Genomic DNA, 23,322 nt, shown 5'->3' on the forward strand with positions numbered 1-23,322 from the left:
CAAATGTAGCAGCCAGAACACTGAACACAACCCTCTTAACAAAGTTTGTTCACCCTGGTGGAACTCCTGGTAAGAAAAACAGCAAACAGTCCTTCATGTGAGGATGGGAACGGCTTTTGAGTCTTACCTGCATCTTACATCCTCATACCAGCCTGCCAACAAAATATTTCTCACAGGTTTTAATTTTACACCTCGATTATAGCTGTTTATTATTGCATCACTTTTTATAATCAGCCTGTGAGTAAACAGTTCGCAATGCTAATCAGAATAGCCTTTAAATAGCCATGTGCCTTTCTGAAAGTCCGACAGCTGTGGCGTGACCTCCACTGCATCCTGCTTGTGTGTTTATTGCTAAATCCCGCGCGTTTATTTCAGTTTTACTTCATCGTTCTGTTTTTGCTAGGAATCCACGCCATGCTGAGTAGGACCAGGCTTGGTGGGGATTCGGAGGGTCGCTATGTTGATATTTCGAGTCTGGATAATGGGTCACATGGCCCCCTCCATCCTGCTGAGGGACGTCACACTATGCTTAAAGAGGGAGGGGTACTCAACAGACTGTCCGCTGGCGCGAACTTCATGAACTGGCATTAAAGCACGTCGGCCTTGCCTGCCGCAGGCCCCTGGGGGGGGGAAACAGCTGTAAGCTGCGGCTGAACCCAGGTCCCTCGAGGCCAATCTCACGTTTAAAGGATTTGGCCTCCCCTTGCACACATTTCAGCACGTGACCCGCTGTCCTATAAACAGCTGCTGCTTTACAGTGTTTAAAAACCGTCACCTCGTCTACAGTGCACTGTACTGGGGACAGTAAAAAAAAAAACTGTGTGTGTGTTAAATTTGTAAAATATGTAACAAAAAATCGACTAGATAAAAGTATCTGTAATGATTCATTTTGTAAAATCGATACAATATTTTGGAGAACCGCAAGAAAATACTTTTACTTTTTAAGTTTTCCACAGAATGAATAGAGATCGCATGACTTTTTCTCTCCATCCATCCATTTTCCAAACTGCTTATCCTACTGGGTCGCGGGGGGTCCGGAGCCTATCCCGGAAGCAATGGGCACGAGGCAGGGAACAACCCAGATGGGGGGCCAGCCCATCGCAGGGCACACTCACACACCATTCACACACACATGCACACCTACGGGCAATTTAGCAACTCCAATTAGCCTCAGCATGTTTTTGGACTGTGGGGGGAAACCAGAGTACCCGGAGGAAACCCCACGGCAACATGGGGAGAACATGCAAACTCCGCACACATGTGACCCAGGCGGAGACTCGAACCCAGGTCCCATCGGTGTGAGGCAACAGTGCTAACCACTGCACCACCATGCCGCCCTCTCTTTTTGTCTCGGCTATATTAATTTTTTGATTATCGCGGCAACATAGCTATTGTGCCTGTTTCACTTAAAGACCGCCGTCTCCTCTTCGTGAAGCTGGCCTCGCTTCCCGGCCATGCACTTCCTTCACCCATCGCAAAACAATATTTGCCTGTTGCCTAGCGACCGTGAGGATGATTCACCTCCTGTTCGAGGCAAAAAAAAAAAACATACCGGTTTTGCTGAATGATGATTTGCATACCTCTGTAACTTAAGTCAGGACGGATAAACAGATATTATGTCAATCTGCACAAATTTTCTAAAAGCACATTTTGTTCTGCAACTTAGGTATTATCCAATGGAGTGCTAAAGAACTATGAAACCGTTCCACTGTAATATTGAATTTTGAAACCTAAGAATCAACAGCCGGAAGATGAATTCAGTTCTTACACAGATAATACACCTTCCAATGTAGAAAACGAAAAAGTTTCAGAAGGAATTCACAACGAATTCAGGTATTCCTGGGTTGACAGCTGAATGGCTATCGTCATAAGATGATTCAACCTTTCCAACCTGGAAAAGGGGAAATCTTTATTTGGTACCCCTTATTTATAAAACACAACCAATTCGATGTCGTTCTCAGCGCTGTGACCTAGCTGCTGCCCAGCATGGTAGCCCTTCAAGAACTTTCTGCTTGTCACTCAAAGGGCTTTTGTGGTCCTCATTACACATCACAGTGGAATCCGTATTAGTCACTTTTCTGACATCGTGTGATTAACCTCAATCGTGCCATGTTGCCGGCAAGAGTGAAAGATGTCAAAAAGTTATTTGTTAGTCAGACGTGGAAGACAAGATGGTCATGGACGAGACATGAAAAAGTTCTGTGTGGTTCTGCAGTGTGGGAAGGGAAGCAAGACTGCAAGGTTGGGGAGTTTATTGTTTTTACCACTTTTTAAGCAGTGACTGAAGCTCGTTGGATGCTCAGTGTTTGTGCCCCTGAGTGGGAGGTGACCAGTTTGAGGTCTGGCCTCAATAGCGCAGTCACATGTCTATGGCCTCTTGAGCAAGGCCCTTAACCCCCCAGCTCCAGGGCTGCTGGATGATGGTTGACCCTGTTCTATCACCCATGAGCTGTGAAGAGCAAGATAGGACAGGCATGGAAATGATTTCCTATATACCTGTACTTGTGCAATGACCAATAAAGGATTATTGTAATATGACCATAGTAGACATCAGAGGAAAAGCATTCCAATTCAGGCAAATATACAAATACAAAAAACACAAAAAACTGAGTAAGGGGAGGCAGCCAGGAAACATGTGATTAGACTGACTTTCTGAAGGCGCTGTAGGTCTTCCTCATTCACACTGGAAACACGTCCTGTCAAAGTTGCCATTAAGCCTATTAATCAGTGCTGGATAATCATTTGCAGTGAAGATTTTTTTCCCCATATAGTTTTGCAGCCTGAGTCAGACATCTTTCGTTTTTCAGATTCTTAGATGTATTTTTTTTAATAAGTCTTTGACAAATCTAACAAACTGTCAAAAGTTTGCTAATATGCCTGACAGCAAAGATCACCCCAGATGTGCTTCCAGGAGTGACCACTTTGATTCCTTACCGCTTGCTATCAGATATTGCTCCAGGCAGGGAGTCTTGCGATGTGTCTATTACACACTCCACCAGATTTCCTGTATCCCCCCGTACATCGCTTTCCTCTTTAAATCAGGGGTGAACACCTTGTACAAAAATGAATGCCAATCCACTAGCTTATTATATGATCTGTACTGTAGTCAGAGGATATGGGACAGAATCTGATATCCTCCTCAATTAGCCTCCTGCGGATGACGTCGCACCCCTGGGCCGTCAGGCTGATGCCGACCTCGCCCCCTTCATCTGTGGCTCAGGAATGGTTTTTACCTAAAGCACAGCTGTTCAAATCACGGTCCTCAACGGCCGAGCCCTGCTGATTTCCCAGTCTTCCTTTACCTGTGAGCCAGGTGTGAAGCCTCTGACCAATCAGAATCAGTAATTATTAAACTAACTGCCTGGGTGAACTGAAAACAGGGCCTGGATTTGGAATGGAGGGCCAGAGTTGAAGAGGCCTGACCCAGAGGAATATGTGAGAAAATGATCATCACCTCCAGTCATCTGCTGTTATCTATGTAGTAAAACATCGTTCCTTAACTGTACTGGCATTTAAAATCTGACAGATCAGCACATTTCCTCAGGTTTCGCAATGGATGACATCCCCCTAGTCTTGGTGAAAAATGTCATCATTAAAACAAGGTGACTCAGCGAAGAGGATAGGTATCACACATGAGACTGGTTTGTGTGCTGGAGATGACATCACCTTTAACCACAAGTAATGATCCTTGTTTTTTGCTAACTAGACGGAACTGAAATATACTGGTTTAAACCAAACAAGCACCAGTCCCAGACTCTGGGTGACCTTTTAGACTTCAAACGAATGAATTATTAATTTTTGAGCTATAACTGAAAATGAGCTGCTGCTTAATGCACCCTGATCTCTTTTCGGGACTCTGGTGAGTGTCACAGAGCTGAAGATCACCGGTTAACCTGTACGGTTAACCCGTATTCCCAGCTCCTCACGGGGGGTCCCCCCCCCGGATTCCGGCCTTCAGGATGTCCATCAGCCCAGCCCCCCCAGCGTCCTCCACAGCTCAGTTGGCCCTCTCCTCTCCCACCTCCTCTCGCTTCGGCCTACGCCTCTTCTGACTCCGCCACTCCAGCCTGTGTTTGTTGCCACGTAACACCCCCTGGCCTCTCTACACCTACACATCAGTGGCAGAGACACCCTCAGCCTGCCTAGCAGATCATCCCCGGTCAGTAAACCCACCGTCTCGCCTGTTCTACCAGTTTAACTTACTGGCTAGTAATGTCAACATAATTGCTAATATAATTTGACATAGTATAGTATAGTATAGTATAGCATAGTGGAATGCAATGTAGTATAGCTCAGTATAACATAATATGACAGTATAGTACAGTCTGGTGTAACATAGTATAGTACAGTATAGCGCTGTATGATACAGCATAGTATAGCATAGTATGATTTTTCACGACCCTGCAAGCCTCCCGAGGACACTGCATTTTGTGCTCAAATACTCTCACCGTGGTGTTGAGGGGCAGAGATCGACATGCTGTTGAGAATCTGGCTACCAGCCCCACCCCCTATTATTTTCAGATATATTGTTTATGCAAGCTGTTACCTTCACACTGTGCCCATCTGTGCACCTTCAAATATCTGGAGCCAGGTCTGAAAAATGATAGTTTTAAAATATAAGAATTTTACAGAATATGCTGTATACTTCCCCTGCCGGAAGATTCTGTCGAGAAATGACTGATAGCTAAAGGCCATTGCGGTAGATGGTGATACGTACCTTATGCTATATCCTGTTTTGTCTATTTCTTTCTCTAGAATATGAGCTATAAATTGTTTGGTTGGTGCTGTTCTGAACTTACAGAGACGTTACAACAAACAGGATCTTCTGTCAGACATGCTGATTTTAACAACCGCTTAAAAAAAAAAGCAAAAAAAGATAGTGAACAGCAACAGGGAAAATTGTAATCCTGTAAGCCGCGAGACTCCGAATGTCTCAGGAAAGCAGGACAGGTGCTGGAGACCAGGGAAAGGATTTCTTGAAGAAGAGCTGAATGCATCTTGCAATGTAGCAGATGTACTGGATTGTGTCACAAGTCTGTAACGCAAGACACAAATGTTCGGGCCATGATCTCCAGAAGAACACAGATATTATTTAAATATCACTAATCAGTTCTGAAGCAGTTTGCTTCATGTCACTTTGCTGTGCAGGCATCCACATTGTAAGGTTACTTTAAACGGGGTATAGCTGCTACTTTGGAAAACGCTTTGAGCGAGAAAATACATCCTTTGTAGGAAGGAGGCGGCAGACATCTAAGGAACACGTGCACCGCTCCAGAGGCATCGCAGCCACCTCGCTGATGCTCCTCGCCGTAAATATTTAATTACGCTCTGAAGTGCGTTACTCAGAAGAGTGTAGCTGCTTTGCTGAGCGCGTTCCGGGCAGCTCGCTTCCCCGGCGGCCTGTCCCGCCCCATCCCGTCTGCATTACCCCATTTCTAACGTCCCCAGTCCTGTTTTTGTTTGCTAAGTGTTTACAAATATCAATTGACCCCCCTCCCCCCTTCTTAGGCAACTGTCCGTGTTTATCATTAATGAAAAGATCAGTTAATTAATGCTTGGAAATTCAGTCGGTATTAACCCTCCTAACCCTCCTGGTTGCTTGGAACCGTGTTGAGGAGCCTTAAAGGTCTTGATATATTTGGGCTATTTCAGGTAACTGAAGCACATGATGGATTTAAATCAAATTTTGTCTGGTCACCCAACATTCTACATATGAATCAGCACTACATACTTCTATTGCATGTATATAAGAACGAACTGGTCACTTCCATCATTTTCTGTTGATGTAATATTTTGGAGCCAAATAATAATAATCAAGTCTAAACAAGAGATCAGAGTGAGTTACCAAAATGGGAAAACTGTAAGACGTAACTGCAAGGCATTACGTAACTTACCAGTTTTCAAAAGAAAATGTTTTGCTTCTGAATGCTGACAATCTAGTGCAAGTAATACTCAGAGGACATTAAGGTTAAAAGCATCTGACCCCCACCCCCCCCCCCCCCGCCCCCAACAGAACAGCTGGCCCCAGTAAAAATGGTCTAGAACCGCCACTGACTGGGAAGGGCTAGACCGCTCAGCAGTCAAAGTGCCTGTTTTAAAGCTTTAATGCTTCACTGTGCTGGCTTTGAGGCTACAGAATGTCCTCTCAGAGAGCAGTGGGGCAAAGCAGTTATGGGGGGGGGGGGGGTGCGATGGACCCCAGATTATTCCAGTGGCACTCTAGATGCAGTGGTTATTGTAGATTTTAAGCTGTAATGTTATGATAACCCGGTTGAGGGACTGGCGTTCTGAGGCTTCTCAGGATCTGAACCTGGCTGTGATGCAGATACTCTCCATGGTGTAGAAGATGGTCAGAATGGTCGGTGACATTATATGCCTCAGTATAAGTATGTAAGACATTAGATACGGTTCAGTATGACACGGTATGCCACAATATCCTATTTTATGTTCTGAAATTCTGCAATATGTTGCAATATATTGTGCTATGCCATAAAATTATTTGACACAATATTTCAAAATATATCATGGGGTAAAGAGGAACCAAATGGAATGAATAAATGCATGCAAATTTTTCAGATGACTTGGAGGTCGCCCCACCTTTATGGGCTGTGATAGGCTGGATTGTTAACAGCTGGGGTGGTGCAGTGGTTAGCACTGCGGCCTCACACCTCTGGCACTGGGATTTGAGTCTTCGCCTGGATTCCATGTGTGTGGAGTTTGCATGTTCTCCCTGTGTGGTTGTGGGGTTTCCTCCAGGTACTCTGGTCTCCCCCCACAGTACAAAAACTTGCAGAGGTTAATTGGAGGTGTGCATGTGTGAGTGAGTATGTCCCGTGCTGTCCTATCCTGGGCTGTTCCCTGCCTTGTGCCCATATCTTCCAGGTTAGGTTCCAGACCCCCCCGCAGCCCCAAATAGGACAAGCGGGTAGTGAAATGGATGGATGGATGGGTAATTCTGATTGGTCATGTGATGCATGCACTCCGAGAACATGATCTTAGTGAGGGTGGATAATGCAGCTATCTTTGTTTTCCAGACAACTAAGTCAGGGTACCTCCAGAAATAACTGGTGGAACAAAATAATGAGGGGAAAAAAGAGAAAATGAGAGAATAAAGAATGAGGATGATTTTGATGAGGAGAAGAGGGACCCGAAAATGGTGAGAGGAGAACGTTTCCGCACATGAGTATTGTGGTCCTATGGAAGGGGGCGGGAGCACGAGGCACAGACACGCGTTGGTTCCACCGCGGTGAGCGACATCACAGACGGGCGCTGTGTCCTATCAAAGGCAGCCGGCAGATGTTTGCAGGCATGACTTGCGCGACTCTGCAACTGCAGGAGCACTTCTGACAATGCCACTCTTTCAGCGCGATGATGCGGGAAACTGCAGGATACCAGTAATTTTTACTTTTCATTCCGTGTCGCCGGTGTATTCAAAATAAATTTTGTAAACAAGTGAGAAAGCAAAAAGTACAGGACTTGTTCAAACTATATACAAACTATATATGTATATAAATTATGAATTACATACATACTATATACTTATATACATACTATATATATATCAGTTCTTAATTTCTGGGAAATAATAGTTTATTCTCTCAGCTTTATGTTACGGTAAATCCCACGCTGTTTGCCTTTAAGAAAAGCTATGATCATTTTCGATTGTGTGTTTAAAAGAACAACTGAACTGCACTATTTATAGATGCATGAATATTTGTCCTGCGTGGTTTCACTCTACATATAAATAGAGCACTTAGATGCTTTTCGGTCGGGCGGTGTTAAAGCCGCAGCCCCACCCACAGAACACAGACACGCACACACATTGACATAGAAACACACACACACACACACACACACACACACACACACACACACACACACACACACACACACACACACACACCACAGAACACCTTCACACAGATAAAGAGCACAAGCCAGCCTTCACTGAGGGGCAGGGAGATTTACTGCCAACAATATTACTTGACATTTTGTAAAGGCTTCCTGGGTCACTCGGAAAAGTGCTAAAAATATAGTTCTTGTTTTGAAGAGGCCAAACTTCACGATGATCCTCGCTTCTAGGAGGGGGCTCACAACTCCACATCATTTTAAACTAGTGCAAAATGCCGATTATCTGCTTATGCCGAAAATTCTCCTTAAATAGTAAAGCACACAGTTAACACATAACTGGTGAACTGAGAAAAAAATGTTCCCATGCATTGTGATTTGCACCATTGCAAATGCAGCTGAAAATGAAGTCATATCAAAACACTGGCTGTGTACCAGGGCGAGCCTGGATGTGTGAAAAATGTATCATTATTTTCAAAATATTTTCATTGCACCGGGGTCTTTATTAAATGAGTAAATCTGGAACAAATCATATGAAACACAGACAAACAGAAAATGAATGAAAATAAATGAAAATTAAAAACAGCCACATTTAAAGAGGTTACATATGTCTCCAATTCGAATACTTGATGTTTTAACAGAAATAAAGGTCTGCTTTTCAATTAACAAATGTGATTGAAGCCAAGTGACTCCGGAGGCTTTCCGCAGCAGGAATGATTTTGCACATTTCAGACTCTCTAATGAACAGAAGCAGCCCAGCCGGCCCTGAGCGGCACAAAGAGACATCCGGGTTTTAGGCTTTCAGCTGAGCCGATCCGAGTTGAGTCGAGCCAGGACGAACCGAGCCGAGCCAAGCGGGCTTTGATTCTTCCCCGGTCCGGCTGCGGCGCTCCTCCATTGGTCGCCAATGACATCACCCGGTTCTCGCACACGGGACCCTGAGCATTGTTCACCCGGCGGCCCCCCGTAGAAAGCGCACTTTACAGCCGGCAGACTCCACCCCCACCGCCCAGGGGCCGCCGCTGCTCCGCCCGTGTTTCGCGTATTTAACATGAGCCTGAGCCTCCATTGGAGGTGAGAAATGATGCGAGTCCGCCACAATGGGTCGGGCTGAAGACACATAGAAATTAACATTAAAACCCGATGACAGCGGCCGGCAGGGGATACGACTGACACAAAAATGTGAGTAAAGCTTCGGGAATATTTCAAAACGCCGCAGGATAAAAAAGTTTCTCTTTTATGTATTTTTATTTCATTTAATTTTGCACGTAGTCATACATGTTGTTACGTTTAACTAAACGTGTGAGCTCCGTCCACACTTGGAAATGCCAGTTAATTGATACAGTCTTTCAGTTTAATGCCGAAGCGCGGATTATAAGTAAACGATACCACAGTCCGCATTATTTTGCATTTGAGACGCAGGGCTTTCAAACGCGGGTATTAACACCTGTGCGTTTTCGCCCGAGTTTGTATGAAGTTGCTCATTTATATTCTGCAACCATGAAAGCCGATCGATGTAAGCGGCCGTGCGGTGCAATTGTGATAAATTGTGACGATCGATAAATGCGTTTACATTGATTACTTAAATATAGTCGGTTTGATCAGAATCACCTAGCGTTTGGATATTAATAAAAATAATATATAGTAAAACTTCCCTTTGGACAACTGAACAGTGACCCGTGTCTTAATTCTGTGCACGTACTCATGCCGGTATCTGTGATTAATTCATTCTTTCCATTTTTCGTTGCATAGTCTGTAACACGTACTGGTGTGACAACAACCGTGATGCTATAAGACGCATAAATGATGGGAAAAGGCTCCGGCTGAGCCGTCATCTGCCCCAGACGCCGTTTTAGAAGTACCCCCGCAGTGGGTGCAGTATTTTGTTATGTTGCCGTTTGCTGACAAATAAATTTGGAGTGGATTAAAGTCAAAGTCTGACCTGAGCTCTGCTTGGTTTCTAGCTGAAATAAAATAGGAATTATTAAACCGAATAACATTATAGAAAATATTCGGTGCGATTAAATAGGATCCTTTAAAATGTAAAAGTGCTTCAAAATGTCCTTTTAAGGCCCTGGAGAGATTTCGTGATTATGAACATAGTTTGATTAATTTCTATCCCGTGGTGGTTCATTTACAGGAAAATACTAAGAATAAAAACAGAGTTTATGCTTCAGACTTTCACATTCATGTGTAATCTGTTAAAGTATACTCCCGACGTGGGGAGAAAGAGCACTGCAGTCCTGAAGTTAATAAATCAATTATCCCAATCTGTAATGGCCTATAATTAGACACGATTTCTGATTGGCTGTCATCTTGCCACTGTCTGATTCTGAGCTTCTGATTGGCTGCTGTCTCATCGCCATCTGATTGTGACCTTCTGATTGCCCACAGCCCGGATTCCTGAGTTCTCGCTTGTCGCCAGTCTTCAGCTTCCCCATGCCTCCATCTCCCCTCGACGACAGAATTGTGGTGCCCCTCCCAAGGCCTGTCCGTCCTCAGGAACTCAAACTCTGCCCGGACACCAGTTACCTGGATCCCATCTCTGTCTCCGGCCAGATCGCCATCGGCACAGCTGTGGTGAAGATCCGGGCTGCCAATCTGACTTATATGCCCTCATCCAACGGCTCGACGCGATCGTTGTCTTGCGGATGCAGCAGCGCCAGCTGTTGCACGGTGACCACCTACGAGAAGGACAGCCAGAGCCAGAGCCAGAGCCAGATCAGCGTCAGCAGTCCCAACTTGAGCTCGGGAGTACCCTTTGCTGGCACTCCTGGCCCCATGGTCAACAATAATGAGGCGGCGAGCTCTCCAGCCCCGGTTGGCATTCTCGGGCCCAGCACCGGCGCCACCCGTGTCATCCACCCCAACGAGCTGGCCAAGAAGATGACCCGCTGTCCCAAAGGCCACCAGATCGGCCCGGTGCCGGTCATCATCGACTGCCGTCCGTTTACGGAGTATAATAAAAGCCACATCCAGGGGGCGCTGCACATCAGCTGTTCTGACAAGATCAGCCGCCGGAGGCTCCAGCAGGGCAAGATCACTGTTTTGGACTTGATCTCCTGCCGGGAAGGCAAGGACTCCTATAAGGGCATCTTCTCCAAAGAGATAGTGGTTTACGATGATAGCACTAGCGACCCCAGCAGACTGATGCCATCGCAGCCCCTCAATGTCGTCCTGGAGTCACTCAGGAGAGAAGGGAAGGACCCCCTTGTTTTGAAAGGTAAAGTTCTTTGAGTACTTGGCTTCAGCCATTTGAGTAGCAGAACCTGAATTGGCCCCGGGAAGCGACACTAGTTTCATTTAAACACGTACTTCAGCTTGGGTTTATCGATCGATGGGAGGAGGGGGAGGCCTATTTCGTGTCAGCAGTTTTGGCTGGTGGTCTGTCATGGCGGAGCAGGCCTGACGGGGACAGGGAATAGAGGAGGCCTGACTCTCTAGGGATTTCTTCACGGAGGCAGCAATCCGTTTCGCCGTGGACATTCTGTGGCATTTCAGACGTATCACACTGCCCGTATAGCGAGTTTTTAAAAGGAATTGTTTACCTGAAGACATGATTGGCTGTAGGCTTGTAGGAGAGTCTCATTCAGAAACGTTTCGTTCCTGCTTGGGCCCAGATAGTCAGGATGTGAGATTCCTAGGTAGCATTTAAAAAGGAGCTGAAGCTCGCTGATGCTACAAGGCTTCGGACTCAGCAGCTCAATCGTCTAGCAGTTGTGTCATCAAATCATCTGACCTGGGTTCAAGCCTTAAAAGCACCAAGTAAATTCTTGGGTGCCATGTGTGACTCTGTTGGTTAGAATTCCATGTACATGATTGGAAGATCATTGGTTTAAATACCATCATTGGTAGAGTGTTTTTATTGTTGGATCCCTGAGCAAAACCCTTCGCTCCCAGTTGATGCAGACACCACTTCCTCAACAGTGCTTATATCGCTTCAGATGGAAGCATCTCCTAAAAATATGTAAAATACGGTGTTACAGGGTGACTCCGTCAAGAGGAACAGACCTTCTCATGTGTCCTTGTTCTTCAGGGGTTGTCCCCCTTCTTATTTGGGGTGAATTTTCCATGACGTGTTTGTTAAACCTTTGTGTCAAGCTCGTGTTTTAAGGGCCTGAATGTTTACTTTAGACTGAAGATCTGTGTTTATGGATTAAGACGTAACCCAATCCTGAATGAAAGAAGCCTCTGGTTTCGACTCCTGCTGCCTGACGGCGGGACTTTCGGGCTGATTTTACAGCAGCTGTTTGTAAACACTGAGCTTTGGCCTAGCAGCCTCTGCTGGCCGTGGGCCACATCCTCCATCTTTTGGTTTGGGCATCTGTCCTCTGGGGGTGGGGGGCTGAGCACATAAGTGCCACGGATGATGTGGTGCTGGAAGGCCAGGTTACACCCTTCCTGAAAAACAGGCCCTGGAATGAGAGGGAAGGTCTGGGATTTTAGCCGAAACCCATGTGTGTACGATCCTGGAGCCCCGAGGGGGCAGTTAGAGAACAAATGACCATCAATCACCAGCTAATCGTGTTTGTTAAGGCCTGGCGCCAGCATATGTACACGCCATATCAATTCTCTTCGCTGGTTTTCCACGTATTTCAATTAAAAACCCGGCAGATGCCTTCAAAGGCATCCAAAGACAACGCTGAAAGCCGTCTGTGACGAAGCATAATGTGACGGTAATGTGTTTGACTTCAGGCTACTGAATCGGGGACGGCTAGAGTGATTTATTCCAGCACCGTGTGGGGAAGAAAAGGTTCAGCTGTAAATCAGAAGGGATTGACCGTGTCTCTTGGAAATGGAAACGTCCTGAGCCATATCTATTGATTACAAGCATGTGAACATCATTGCTATATTTATCTTATAAAAAGCCTTTTCTCTCATTATATTATTATTATTATTATTATTATTATTATTATTATTATTATTATTATTAATAATAATAATAATAATAATAATAAAACAAGCCTTATCCAGTGTTATTAAGTAATAATTAACATTATTTTTTCAGTGTGTTAGGGGAATACGGTCAAGTTTTGCCAATACAGGAAGAAGCTGATAAACAAAGTACGTCGATATGTCTGCATATTTGTCTAAAATAGGGTTTAATTAACGAGACTGGACAAACCTGTCAGCAGTGTGGTGTTTAAAAAGAGCAGCAGAACGGGCAGCTGTATATGAGAAACCGCGGAACTTTCCCCAGCAAGGTCACATGATCACCTGCGGTCATTTATTTTTTTTTAACCTTCAGTATATTTCACTTTAGAGCTGTTCAGAGTCGCTTCAACGAAGGGGAAGGGTTGACGACATAAAAAAAAAACTCTGGTGCTTAATGTGCCACTCATTTAAAGCGAAAGAAACAAATCAAAACCTTAACTGATGCCACCGTGCTGTCAGTGCATTTTATGCGTCATGACCAGAATCTGAGGTCTCGGGAAGGTCCCCTCCCTTAGTTTAACTGGACCAGTTACCACAGGAAGCCATGAATTTGTGACACTGGGAGAGGGGGGATGATTCTCATACATACAGGACTTGTCAGTGTTACCCGACCAGTACTGTCATTGCAAGGGGCTGGCTGGGGTGGAGGGGGACTGATCTGTGACAATGCAAATGCGACTTTCATTCGTTTAGTGACGGATTTGTTGAGCTAGTTTGTTAGTTGTGCTTAGCAGGTGATTTACGCCCCCACCCGCTCCCAGCCCCCCGCCCCGGCAGTGGATGTGGTTTGCTCCCCTACCTCATTTCCATGGTTATGTGGTGAGGGCATGTGATGATGTCATTTGGCATTATGTCATTTCTCTTGTGAACAATACATTAACTGATACTGACTTTAATACCTCGACACTGGGAGTACTGGTGGAAGGTCTAAGTGCTGATGTAATACCAACAGGTGCTCAGTCGTTGTCTGACTAACCCTGACCCCATCCAATAGCTGAGGAAAGTGTGATTCCTACTTTCCATGTGGTAGCTTAAGGCATAGCGTAAAATGTGTGGTAAATATCATTATATCCCTGTTCATGTTTATTTACCTTTTAACAGTTAAACCAGAAATATACAGGATTAGAGGCCGCCTGAAGTGTGACTGTGATTTTACTGGATCGCTGTCGGGCTTGAGCCGAGCCTTAACTTGGGTGGACAGTAGCCGGTCGAAGAAATAATCTGTAAAACTCGGGCGTATGTTTGAATAATGCAGAAACAAGCAAAAAATGGGAAAAAAATGTGAATTATCATACTAAAGCCTGACTCTTTAAAGGAGTCCTATCAGGCAGCACACCACACTGGCTCTTCGCGCTGTTTACTGCCACCACACTGGCTCCTCGCGCTGTTTACCGCCACCACACTGGCTCCTCGCGCTGATTACCGCTACCACACTGGCTCTTCGCGCTGATTACCGCCACCACACTGGCTCTTCGCGCTGACTACCGCCACCACACTGGCTCTTCGCGCTGTTTACCGCCACCACACTGGCCCTTCGCGCTGTTTACCGCCACCACACTGGCCCTTCGCGCTGTTTACCGCCACCACACTGGCCCTTCGCGCTGATTACCGCCACCACACTGGCCCCTCGCGCTGATTACCGCCACCACACTGGCCCCTCGCGCTGTTTACCGCCACCACACTGGCCCCTCGCGTTGATTACCGCCACCACACTGGCTCTTCGCGCTGTTTACCGCCACCACACTGGCTCCTCGCGCTGTTTACCGCCACCACACTGGCTCCTGGGCACTGTTTACCGCCACCACACTGGCTCCTGGGCACTGTTTACCGCCACCACACTGGCTCCTGGGCACTGTTTACCGCCACCACACTGGCTCCTGGGCACTGTTTACCGCCACCACACTGGCTCCTGGGCACTGTTTACCGCCACCACACTGGCTCCTGGGCACTGTTTACCGCCACCACACTGGCTCCTGGGCACTGTTTACCGCCACCACACTGGCTCCTCGCGCTGTTTACCGCCACCACACTGGCTCCTCGCGCTGTTTACCGCCACCACACTGGCTCCTCGCGCTGTTTACCGCCACCACACTGGCTCCTCGCGCTGTTTACCGCCACCACACTGGCTCCTCGCGCTGTTTACCGCCACCACACTGGCTCCTCGCGCTGATTACCGCCACCACACTGGCTCCTCGCGCTGATTACCGCCACCACACTGGCTCCTCGCGCTGTTTACCGCCACCACACTGGCTCCTCGCGCTGTTTACCGCCACCACACTGGCTCCTCGCGCTGTTTACCGCCACCACACTGGCTCCTCGCGCTGTTTACCGCCACCACACTGGCTCCTCGCGCTGATTACCGCCACCAGTCCGCCACCCTTCTGAGAGTGTGACGTCTTTCTCATGTGATCCTGGGCGGTGGTGTTTACCGGCACTCAAACCACGCTTTTGCCTGGGGGCCCTTGATGTTTGACGGCCCCCTGTGGCCCATAAACAGTCACTACCCTAGGGGGGCATGGGTCTCTGAAGTGACCTTTTGAGTGGGCCCCTGAAATGCCAGACCCTCCCCTGATGGTACCCTCTCAATCCCCTTTTATAGGAGGCCTGAGCAGCTTTCGGCAAAGTCACGAGAACCTATGTGAGAACTTTCTGCAGCTGGATGAGGGCCTGGATTCAGGCGGGGCGGCTGCCCTGCCCCCCTCCCTGCCCGCCACGCCCGACATGGAGAACGCCGAGCTGACCGCCATCCTCCCCTTCCTGTACCTGGGGAATGAGCACGATGCTCAGGATCTGGAGCTCATGCAGAGGCTGAACGTTGGTTTCGTGCTCAACGTCACCACGCACCTGCCCCTCTACCACTACGAGCAGGGCCTGTTCAACTACAAGCGCCTCCCCGCTACAGACAGCAACAAGCAGAACCTCAGGCAGTACTTTGAGGAGGCGTTTGAGTTCATCGGTAGGTAAAGCACTACACTCAAATTTTCCCCTCCAAAATCTGAAACAGAATCTTTGCTGCCATACGACAAAGGCCAGTGGAAAAATTTTTTGGCAGAGCTTGCTACAGTTGACATTGGACAACTAACAATTATGACATAATGCCGGCAAAGAAAAAATACAAGACACAAGGTACAATGAAACAGAAAAGTAAATGCAGTGTGTGTGATAAATACAGTAGTTTTCTGCATATTCATTTACCGATGGGTCTGTTCTCACGTTATATTTCACATTATCAGTGGAAGAGAGCTGACAGCACTGGTGAGAAGAGCGAGCCATGCCCTTGTTGGGACAGAACCTTTCCCTAAGCCTACACCCCCTCTACCAGTGCCAAAGCGAGTCGAGTCTGGGGGCGACAGGTTCTCAGGATATCCGTATTTAAGCCAGAATCTCACTGGAGTGCCCTTGAAGCGCGGCTCTGGCTTTTTCAGAAGTTAGACTCTGTGGGGTGCCTCATTTTGTAAAGTCAGCTTTTGAGCGTGAAGGATTTAAAGATCCAGTCGTTTATTCCCGAAGCTTGACTTTATGTGTGTTTATAGACATTTGGAGCTCACCTGAGCACGCTCAGTAGTAAATGCCTTCCCAGTCGCCTGTAGAGGGCGCAGTGAGCTACTTAAGCTCCAGTTTAATGGCACTAAAAATTAAATATGATGTGTATGAAACTGACTGAAACTGAATACGTTACGTGTATAAGACTTCACTTCTCCATCCAGAGGTATCTTCAGTTACCATTATTTCATCACTGTGTTTGGTAGACCGATTGTAATGTTACCTTTTACAGAGATAGTAGGATGTAAATTTAGAATGAATCTGGTTTCTAGGGAATCTGTAAGGAGACATTGTGCAGATATTTTCTGTGTTTAAAAAAAAAATCACCCCTCTTGGCCGTCCATCTGGCTTCAATAACTGCTTATCCAGTTTGGGTATCGGCGATACGAAGCCCTTCCTGAGCGGGACTGCACTTCATAAATTACCGCACACCATGCTGCATTAAGGATGGTTTTGCGGAGGCTGGTCTGTGGTGTTTGGATCGTGGTGGGAATTCGGGGTTACCGTGGGAAGCCTGGGAGTGAATACTGACAGAAGCAAGCTGGTTGCGCTGATTTCTGTTGCTAAAAATGATCCATGAAATCACAGTCTGGTGTGATCATACTTTATTGTGTGTTTTTGCCCACAGAAGAGGCTCAACAAGCCGGACGGGGGGTCCTCATTCACTGTCAGGCTGGCGTCTCGCGATCGGCCACCATCGTCATCGCCTACTTAATGAAGCACACTTGGATGACCATGACAGACGCCTACAAGTTTGTCAAAACGAGGAGGCCGATTATATCTCCAAACCTCAACTTTATGGGACAGCTGCTGGAGTTCGAGGAGGACCTCAACAACGGCATCACCCCACGGATCCTGACACCAAAGCTCATCGGGGTGGAGACCATCGTCTGAAAAGAGCTTTTAAGGATGACATGGGTCCTTTTGTGATTTGGCTCTGAAGGTGAACACGTTTTCTGAGCTTCCTCAAGGCTTCCGCTACAACTTGAGCTGGGAGAGATCTGGATCTGAGGTCTCGAGAAGACTGGGACCTGGTCCAGAGGCCTGGAGTGCCGGGGTGTTGATCCCGAGGCCGTGTTGTGCGTACAGGTGCACGCCGAAGCAGACGTGACCAAGCAGGATCGGAGTGTGTCCTCCTCTCTGCAGTGGGAGACCTTCATATCTCCTAGTGGCGTTGGGACAGCTGGTTCGGTTTCCAACAAGAGGGCAAGCGTGCCCCCCGCCAAAAAAGTGAATGCATTACTTGGTGTGTTAATGTCCTCAAGCTATTTTTATATGGGAATTGAAACACGGGGTTAAGGGGCAGTGGGCAGACTAAGTCCTCTGTGGCTTCACTGTGCAATAATTTCTGTGTGGAATGCGACCGGAGCTGGACCTGTGTATATAGAGCGCTCATTAAATGTATCCAGCTCACAAGTGATTAAACAAAGTTTTTGCTGTTGTTTTCAGTTTGGCTTCAGATTCTGGGGCTTGTGCCGAATTCCGTGGCACAGGAGTATGAGAGGAAGACAAAAAGAGACGTTTCTTAATGTCTTGGCACTTCATAGCAGTCTGTGGCTTCACCTGAGCTCTCCACATGAAGAAGTTGAACCCGTTCTCGATAAGCCGCGTAGCGTAGTGCTAGTCCCATGACGGGCGTTCCCCAGATATTCACTGTAGGGGAATTCCCTTGTTTTCCAGATGTAAAGTTCATATGCATGTCAGTAGCAGGCCAAGAGACAGAGGTGTGTAGAGAGCAGTGCCGGGCCAGGCTTTAGTCTTGTACAGTGTGTTAGGAGACCACACACCTCAGAATAGTCTGATTCTCTGCTTGTTTTGCCATTCATGGCTGCTTTTCCTCTGGTTTATCCTTGTGCCTCTTATAACAGATGTTCAACGCCCTATTTTTAAAATGCTTCGGTTTTAACGTGCATATAATATATATATTTTTTACAAATACAACAAATTATGATCCTGGATGCAGACACCCGCAGCTGTGATGTAACCTTCAGCGTTTGGGCTCTCGGGTAGGGATGGGGAATCCGGGCCATCATATCCCGTCTTTGAACGCATTGGGTCACTCTACGAGGCTGTGTCCGACATCCCAGCAGCCCGCACTCTCGCCGCTCCCTGATAGTGCCGCTATAGTTGCCTTAATTTTTACCGTACCTCCTCATCCAACCTAAAAATGGCAGGAATTAAGAACCCCAGTTTGACATGTCTTCCCAAAAACGTTAAACGTTTGCTGCAACTTCTTAAAACAACGTCACAGATTTGCATAAATAGAGAACAACAGTAGCTATCGGCGACTACAGGTGACCGCACAAGGTCAAGAGGCGTCTCCAGGGTTTTCAAGTACAGTCTGCCTCCAAAACAAGACAGAGAGGTGTAGATGATCATACTACTAAACCTTTGCTGCTGCGAGACTGCCGTACGCCGCTTTTTGGAGACTCGTATTTCCAGGCTTTGTTTCCGGTAGCTAACTGCCTATTTAGCTTGTCCCAAAGCATGCCGATTCCCCTTACCGCCCTGACTCTGCTGGCTATTTCTGGCCAAGCTCCTGCCGTCTTCCCATTGGTGGTGCGGGTGCTACATCACAGCGTGCACCTCTCGTACCGTCTGTTGTAGCGCTTTGCATGCTAGCTTCACAGGCTGTTTGGATTAAGTGTCACGGTCTGGGAAGCCGCCGTGCTGGGGAATGAACAGCTTCTGGTGCATGTTGCAGTTGCAAAGCTCGTTCTGTGAGCTGCCGTTAGGCTACCAAGACCTAATCTGGTGTAGCGAAAAATCACAGTCCCATTCTCTGCCTTACCATGCTGAAATGGGATAAACATGACGGAGGCAGGTGTGAGCTCACAGGCAATGCGTGTGTCCAGAGGAAACTAACAGGCACCTATGCAGTTTGGATATCAGAGCACAAACCCACTATCCATTGCCAGAGAGATAACGCAACACCTCTCTGGCAAACAAGGGCCAAACATGAAGAAATGTTGACGTTTCCCTCGATCCATTTGTTTCTTTTTGGTTGAATCCATTCACGTTTATTTTAGCAGGTGCTTTTTTCCAAAGTGATGAACATTTGAGAGAGCAGGGGCAGCCATTCCCTGGAGAAATTGGGTATTAAGGGTCTTACTCATGAGCCCAACAGGTTAACAGTGTTAGTCCTACACACACGTGAGAAAAAAAAAAAAACGCATCGATGCTATTCATTTGCTTGCTCACTAGCTAGCCGGTTGACCGTCGTCCTCTTGCGATGTCGTATTTCCTCTTGTTCCTGGTGGAAGATAAGAGAGCTAGCAGGTCATCATCAGCATACCCTGGCTTTTCTGTAGAGACGTCTTCTTAAAAGAAAAACCGGCACCCGTTTAGCACCAATCACACCCTGACCAAAAAGGCGTTGTTTGCGAGCGGCTTACATAAGGATTCGACGCCAGAGCACCTCTGCTTTGTAGAGGAGCTGCCAGCCAGCACACACAGTACCTTAGATAAAAACACAGCTTGTAATTTCGAAGGAGGCGACCTTGGAGAGACCGTACGATTGAATATTTCTCACCGGATTCAGTTTCCAGTCAAGCGTCTTCATCTAACGAGCGTACATCTTAGATCCTGTCTCATTAAATATACTTTTTCATGAATTGAAATGAGCCTGTAATTGTAGTCAGTGAGATGATCTGAATATAGGGCTAATGTAAGCTTGCAATTGGGAAATGCTTTAGCTGTAGATGATAGGTATTCTGTCTGCTCAAGAGGTGACCCTCTGGACATATTTAACCGTTTTTGCTGTGAGATCTGGATACACACTCTGACTTTTGTGCGCTGTCTGTTTCCGCCGGTTTACATTTCATTCGTTGGCACAGTATACTTGCACTTCGAATAACATCCAAAAATAAGCAATCCAATAAATATGTGCTGACTAAAAAAAGTGTGTCACTGTATACATCTCTTGGGGCAGATGTTACATGCAATCCATTTTCGGTCTTTAATATCGATGTTCCTGATATTGTGTGTCTGTGGACAACCATTCAGATGTGACATTTCCGTCATCCGTGTCCCTCGAAATAAACGCGAATTTTACTGTATCATTGGCTAAAATATATCTAGCTGTTGCTTGAAATACGACGTAGGTAAAGTTTTCAGTTTCGTGTGCAGATGGGTGGAGACTGAGAGTGCATTTGCCATTTGTGTGCCTATGTAGGTTTTTTTAAAAAAAATATCGTTCGAAGGATTTGACGGGAGGAAGCAGGGTGGAGCCAGCGGTGGGCGTCATGTGACACGGGTCATGTGCTTCTTACCTGCATGTTGTGTCGTATCAGTGTTCATTTCCTGGGAGATTCCCCAGTGCCGATGTTTGCTATGAAAGTCGCTGAAGGTGGCTGCATTTTAAAAGCTGTTAGACCACGCGCATATCACTTGGGAGAGACGCAGCTGCCCCTGCGGGAGGTGTACAGCCACCTTACTGCCTTTTCCGTCCCCTTCCAAGGGTCTTTGTGAGCACAAGAGCTTCCTGTAGACAAGTGGGAAATACTGTGTCACTATTTCTTGGGTGCGAGGCATAAACTGCGCATTACGCAGCGGCAGAGATCACGGTGCATCCGGCGACGCATTAACTGTCAGGACGCGGTTTACGCAGACTTCCCCCGGGGCTTTAACCCTTCATGCGTCTCCACCGGCGAGACCCGTCACTGTGGTTGGGGGTGTTTACTGCTCCGCGTGCGCCATCCTTGACGTTCTTGTGAATGGCTTGTTTTTGTCATGCACGTGCAGATACAGTAGGTGTGTGTGCATATATTGTGTTGTTGAGTATATTCTGTATGTGTCCATGACTTCATTTCTATGCATAAATCATTACTATTTTTGCACTGACTTATAAAACAGCAGGATTTATTTTTTCATAAAGGGTGCTATATTTAAGATGAGGCCTTCTTCCACATCTCCTGCATGACCTGTTCAATATTTCCAACATATTTATCCTTTTTCTTAAACTGTCAAAGTTTAAGTATTGTAATTTTGTAGTTCCTTACCTTCCTTGTGGATTTTGAAATAAAGGGATTAAATGATTCCAGACCTCATGTGTGCTGGCTGTTATTTAATCGAGCAGAACCCCGTTCACATATAGACAGGATATTGTCACCCCCCCACAAACTCCAGTGGAATCGCCTGCAGTCACCCCCTCCAAAATACCGATTGGACTAATCCTGTTACCTCATTGTTTTCACCTGTGCTATAATTCCAGCATGGTGATGCACCAATGACTCTCATTTCAAGTTCTGGTCTGAGCATTTCTTATTTTGTATTCTTTTGATTCTGAATTCTCTCGATTTTGGACTCTCTTGCTTATGGCCCTCTGTTCGATTCGGGATTCTCTCCAATACCTACTAAATGTTCCTAATGGGAACATTTAAGTAAGCCAGTGAGTAGGTAAGTCACAGGCAGGTGGTACGGAGAGGGACGCTGCTCTGTCATTCTTCTTGATGATCTCTTCGCAGGAGACCAGTGATGCAATTATGTGCAAAGTTGTGACGTTAATGCAAAGCTTGAGCACTCAAAGCTCGTCCCAAGAACAGCGAGGGCTCCAGCATGAGGACAGAGCAAGAATTCACCAGACACGGACGGGAGGAATCCTTCAGTGCCCTGCAGTAAGAAGGAGAAGCTGCTGAACACCGCGTTCAAGTTGATGGGGGTGATGGTGACCATGCAGAGTCTGAGGTTGGTTGCGTCGACCACCCACTGTAGCTGAACGCCGCGTTCAGGTTGGCGGGGTGACAGTGACCATGCAGAGTCTGAGGTTGGTTGCGTCGACCGCCCACTGTAGCCGAACACCGCGTTCAGGTGACGCAGCCTGACCGAACCAACGCTGCCAAAACAGTGGATAACCACTGCTGTGATAATTGAATATTAATACCTCTAAATATTTATCTGTATGTCCCGTTACTATCCTAGGGCTGAGCACACTACTGTACCTGGGTTCAAGCTGTAAGTAAACATCACTTGCTTGGATGAGTCGGCGTGACCCCACAGCATCGCTGTGCCCTCTTGGCCCTGCGTGTGGGCCATCAGCTCACTGCCCACCCCCCCCCCCAGCCATGCCACTGTTTTGCCCCCTCCCCCCCCAAGTCGCATGCCAGGGTGGACGTCACAAAAACAGCAAGGTCAGCTCCATGAGACAGGAAGCGGGGCAGCACTGTTTGAGTGCTGGAAACAGGAAATGCTGGTCCGCTTGGCCAGCACTCTTCCTGGGGTAAACAAGATCCACAAATACGGCCAAGAACTATACTTTCACTGGAACCAACATTTTATTCACAATTCATTTGTACTATACTTTTGCAAGCTGTCGTACGTCAGTGACATCTGATTACTCGTTAAGCACTGGGAGAGGTGCTGCACAAACATACAAACAAAATTCAATGAAAGGAATACAAATCCTCTGGGCGCTGTGTACATGTACGTGATATACATCCTATATTTACTCCCGACGGACTGCAAGGCCGCGTTAGACCGCGCAGGAGAAGCAGAGGGACTGAGGCCAGACGCTTCTCTGCATAGGAACAGGCCCTAAAATAGTTGCTGCGTTGTTTCTAATTACGACTGACGAGTGGTCGGCCTCGTTAATCCATCGCCATCAGCACAACACTCGGACCGACACCAGAATAGCCCTGATGTTAGCAGGTCTGCATGCCGCCTCTGCCGGCTTTTGTACGTATTAGGAAAGGCCGGGGCAGTGCGGCCCGGGAGGAGTTCTGATCACGGACATCCAGGGGGAAGCAAACTGGGTAAAAATAACCCAGGGAGGACCATCTATTAGCAAGATGCTAACGTCCATCAGCACCGAATACGCACACGCGATACACACGCACCCCTGACACGCGATACAGGCTTGGGCACGTGAAACCGCAGCTTTGGGAAAACCGTCCGCCGCACGGAGCTGCTGTGGTCGTCAGTCAGGCCCTTAAACCATTAGTTCACTGCAGACAGCAAAGACTGAAAGGCACACACCTTAACTGGAAACCCAGTGTAATC

The 23,322-nt window shown here is 47.1% G+C and overlaps 1 protein-coding gene across 2 annotated transcripts; it reads left to right on the top strand.

Moving 5' to 3' along the window:
• Positions 1-8,768: 8,768 nt before the first annotated feature.
• On the top strand, positions 8,769-21,369 carry dusp10 (dual specificity phosphatase 10). 2 transcript variants are annotated; one of them, XM_048985938.1, is made up of 5 exons: positions 8,769-9,030; positions 9,601-9,717; positions 10,243-11,071; positions 15,383-15,739; positions 16,955-21,369. In XM_048985938.1, exons 3-5 carry the CDS (start codon positions 10,288-10,290, stop codon positions 17,218-17,220), a joined length of 1,407 nt encoding a protein of 468 aa, XP_048841895.1. In that variant the 5' UTR covers positions 8,769-9,030; positions 9,601-9,717; positions 10,243-10,287; the 3' UTR covers positions 17,221-21,369. The 2 variants fall into 2 exon arrangements, with proteins under 2 accessions (XP_048841895.1, XP_048841894.1); XM_048985937.1 differs by lacking the exon at positions 9,601-9,717.
• The last annotated feature ends 1,953 nt before the right edge of the window (positions 21,370-23,322 follow it).

Source organism: Brienomyrus brachyistius, chromosome 19 (assembly GCF_023856365.1).
Source record: "Brienomyrus brachyistius isolate T26 chromosome 19, BBRACH_0.4, whole genome shotgun sequence".
NCBI classification, from domain to species: Eukaryota; Metazoa; Chordata; class Actinopteri; order Osteoglossiformes; family Mormyridae; genus Brienomyrus; species Brienomyrus brachyistius.

Coding starts and splice junctions, on each gene's coding strand:
- dusp10 (XM_048985938.1), top strand. CDS start 10,288: ATGCCTCCATCTCCCCTCGACGACAGAATTGTGGTGCCCCTCCCAAGG. Junction 11,072..15,382: donor GGACCCCCTTGTTTTGAAAG/GTAAAGTTCTTT, acceptor CCCCTTTTATAG/GAGGCCTGAGCAGCTTTCGG. Junction 15,740..16,954: donor GGAGGCGTTTGAGTTCATCG/GTAGGTAAAGCA, acceptor TTTTGCCCACAG/AAGAGGCTCAACAAGCCGGA.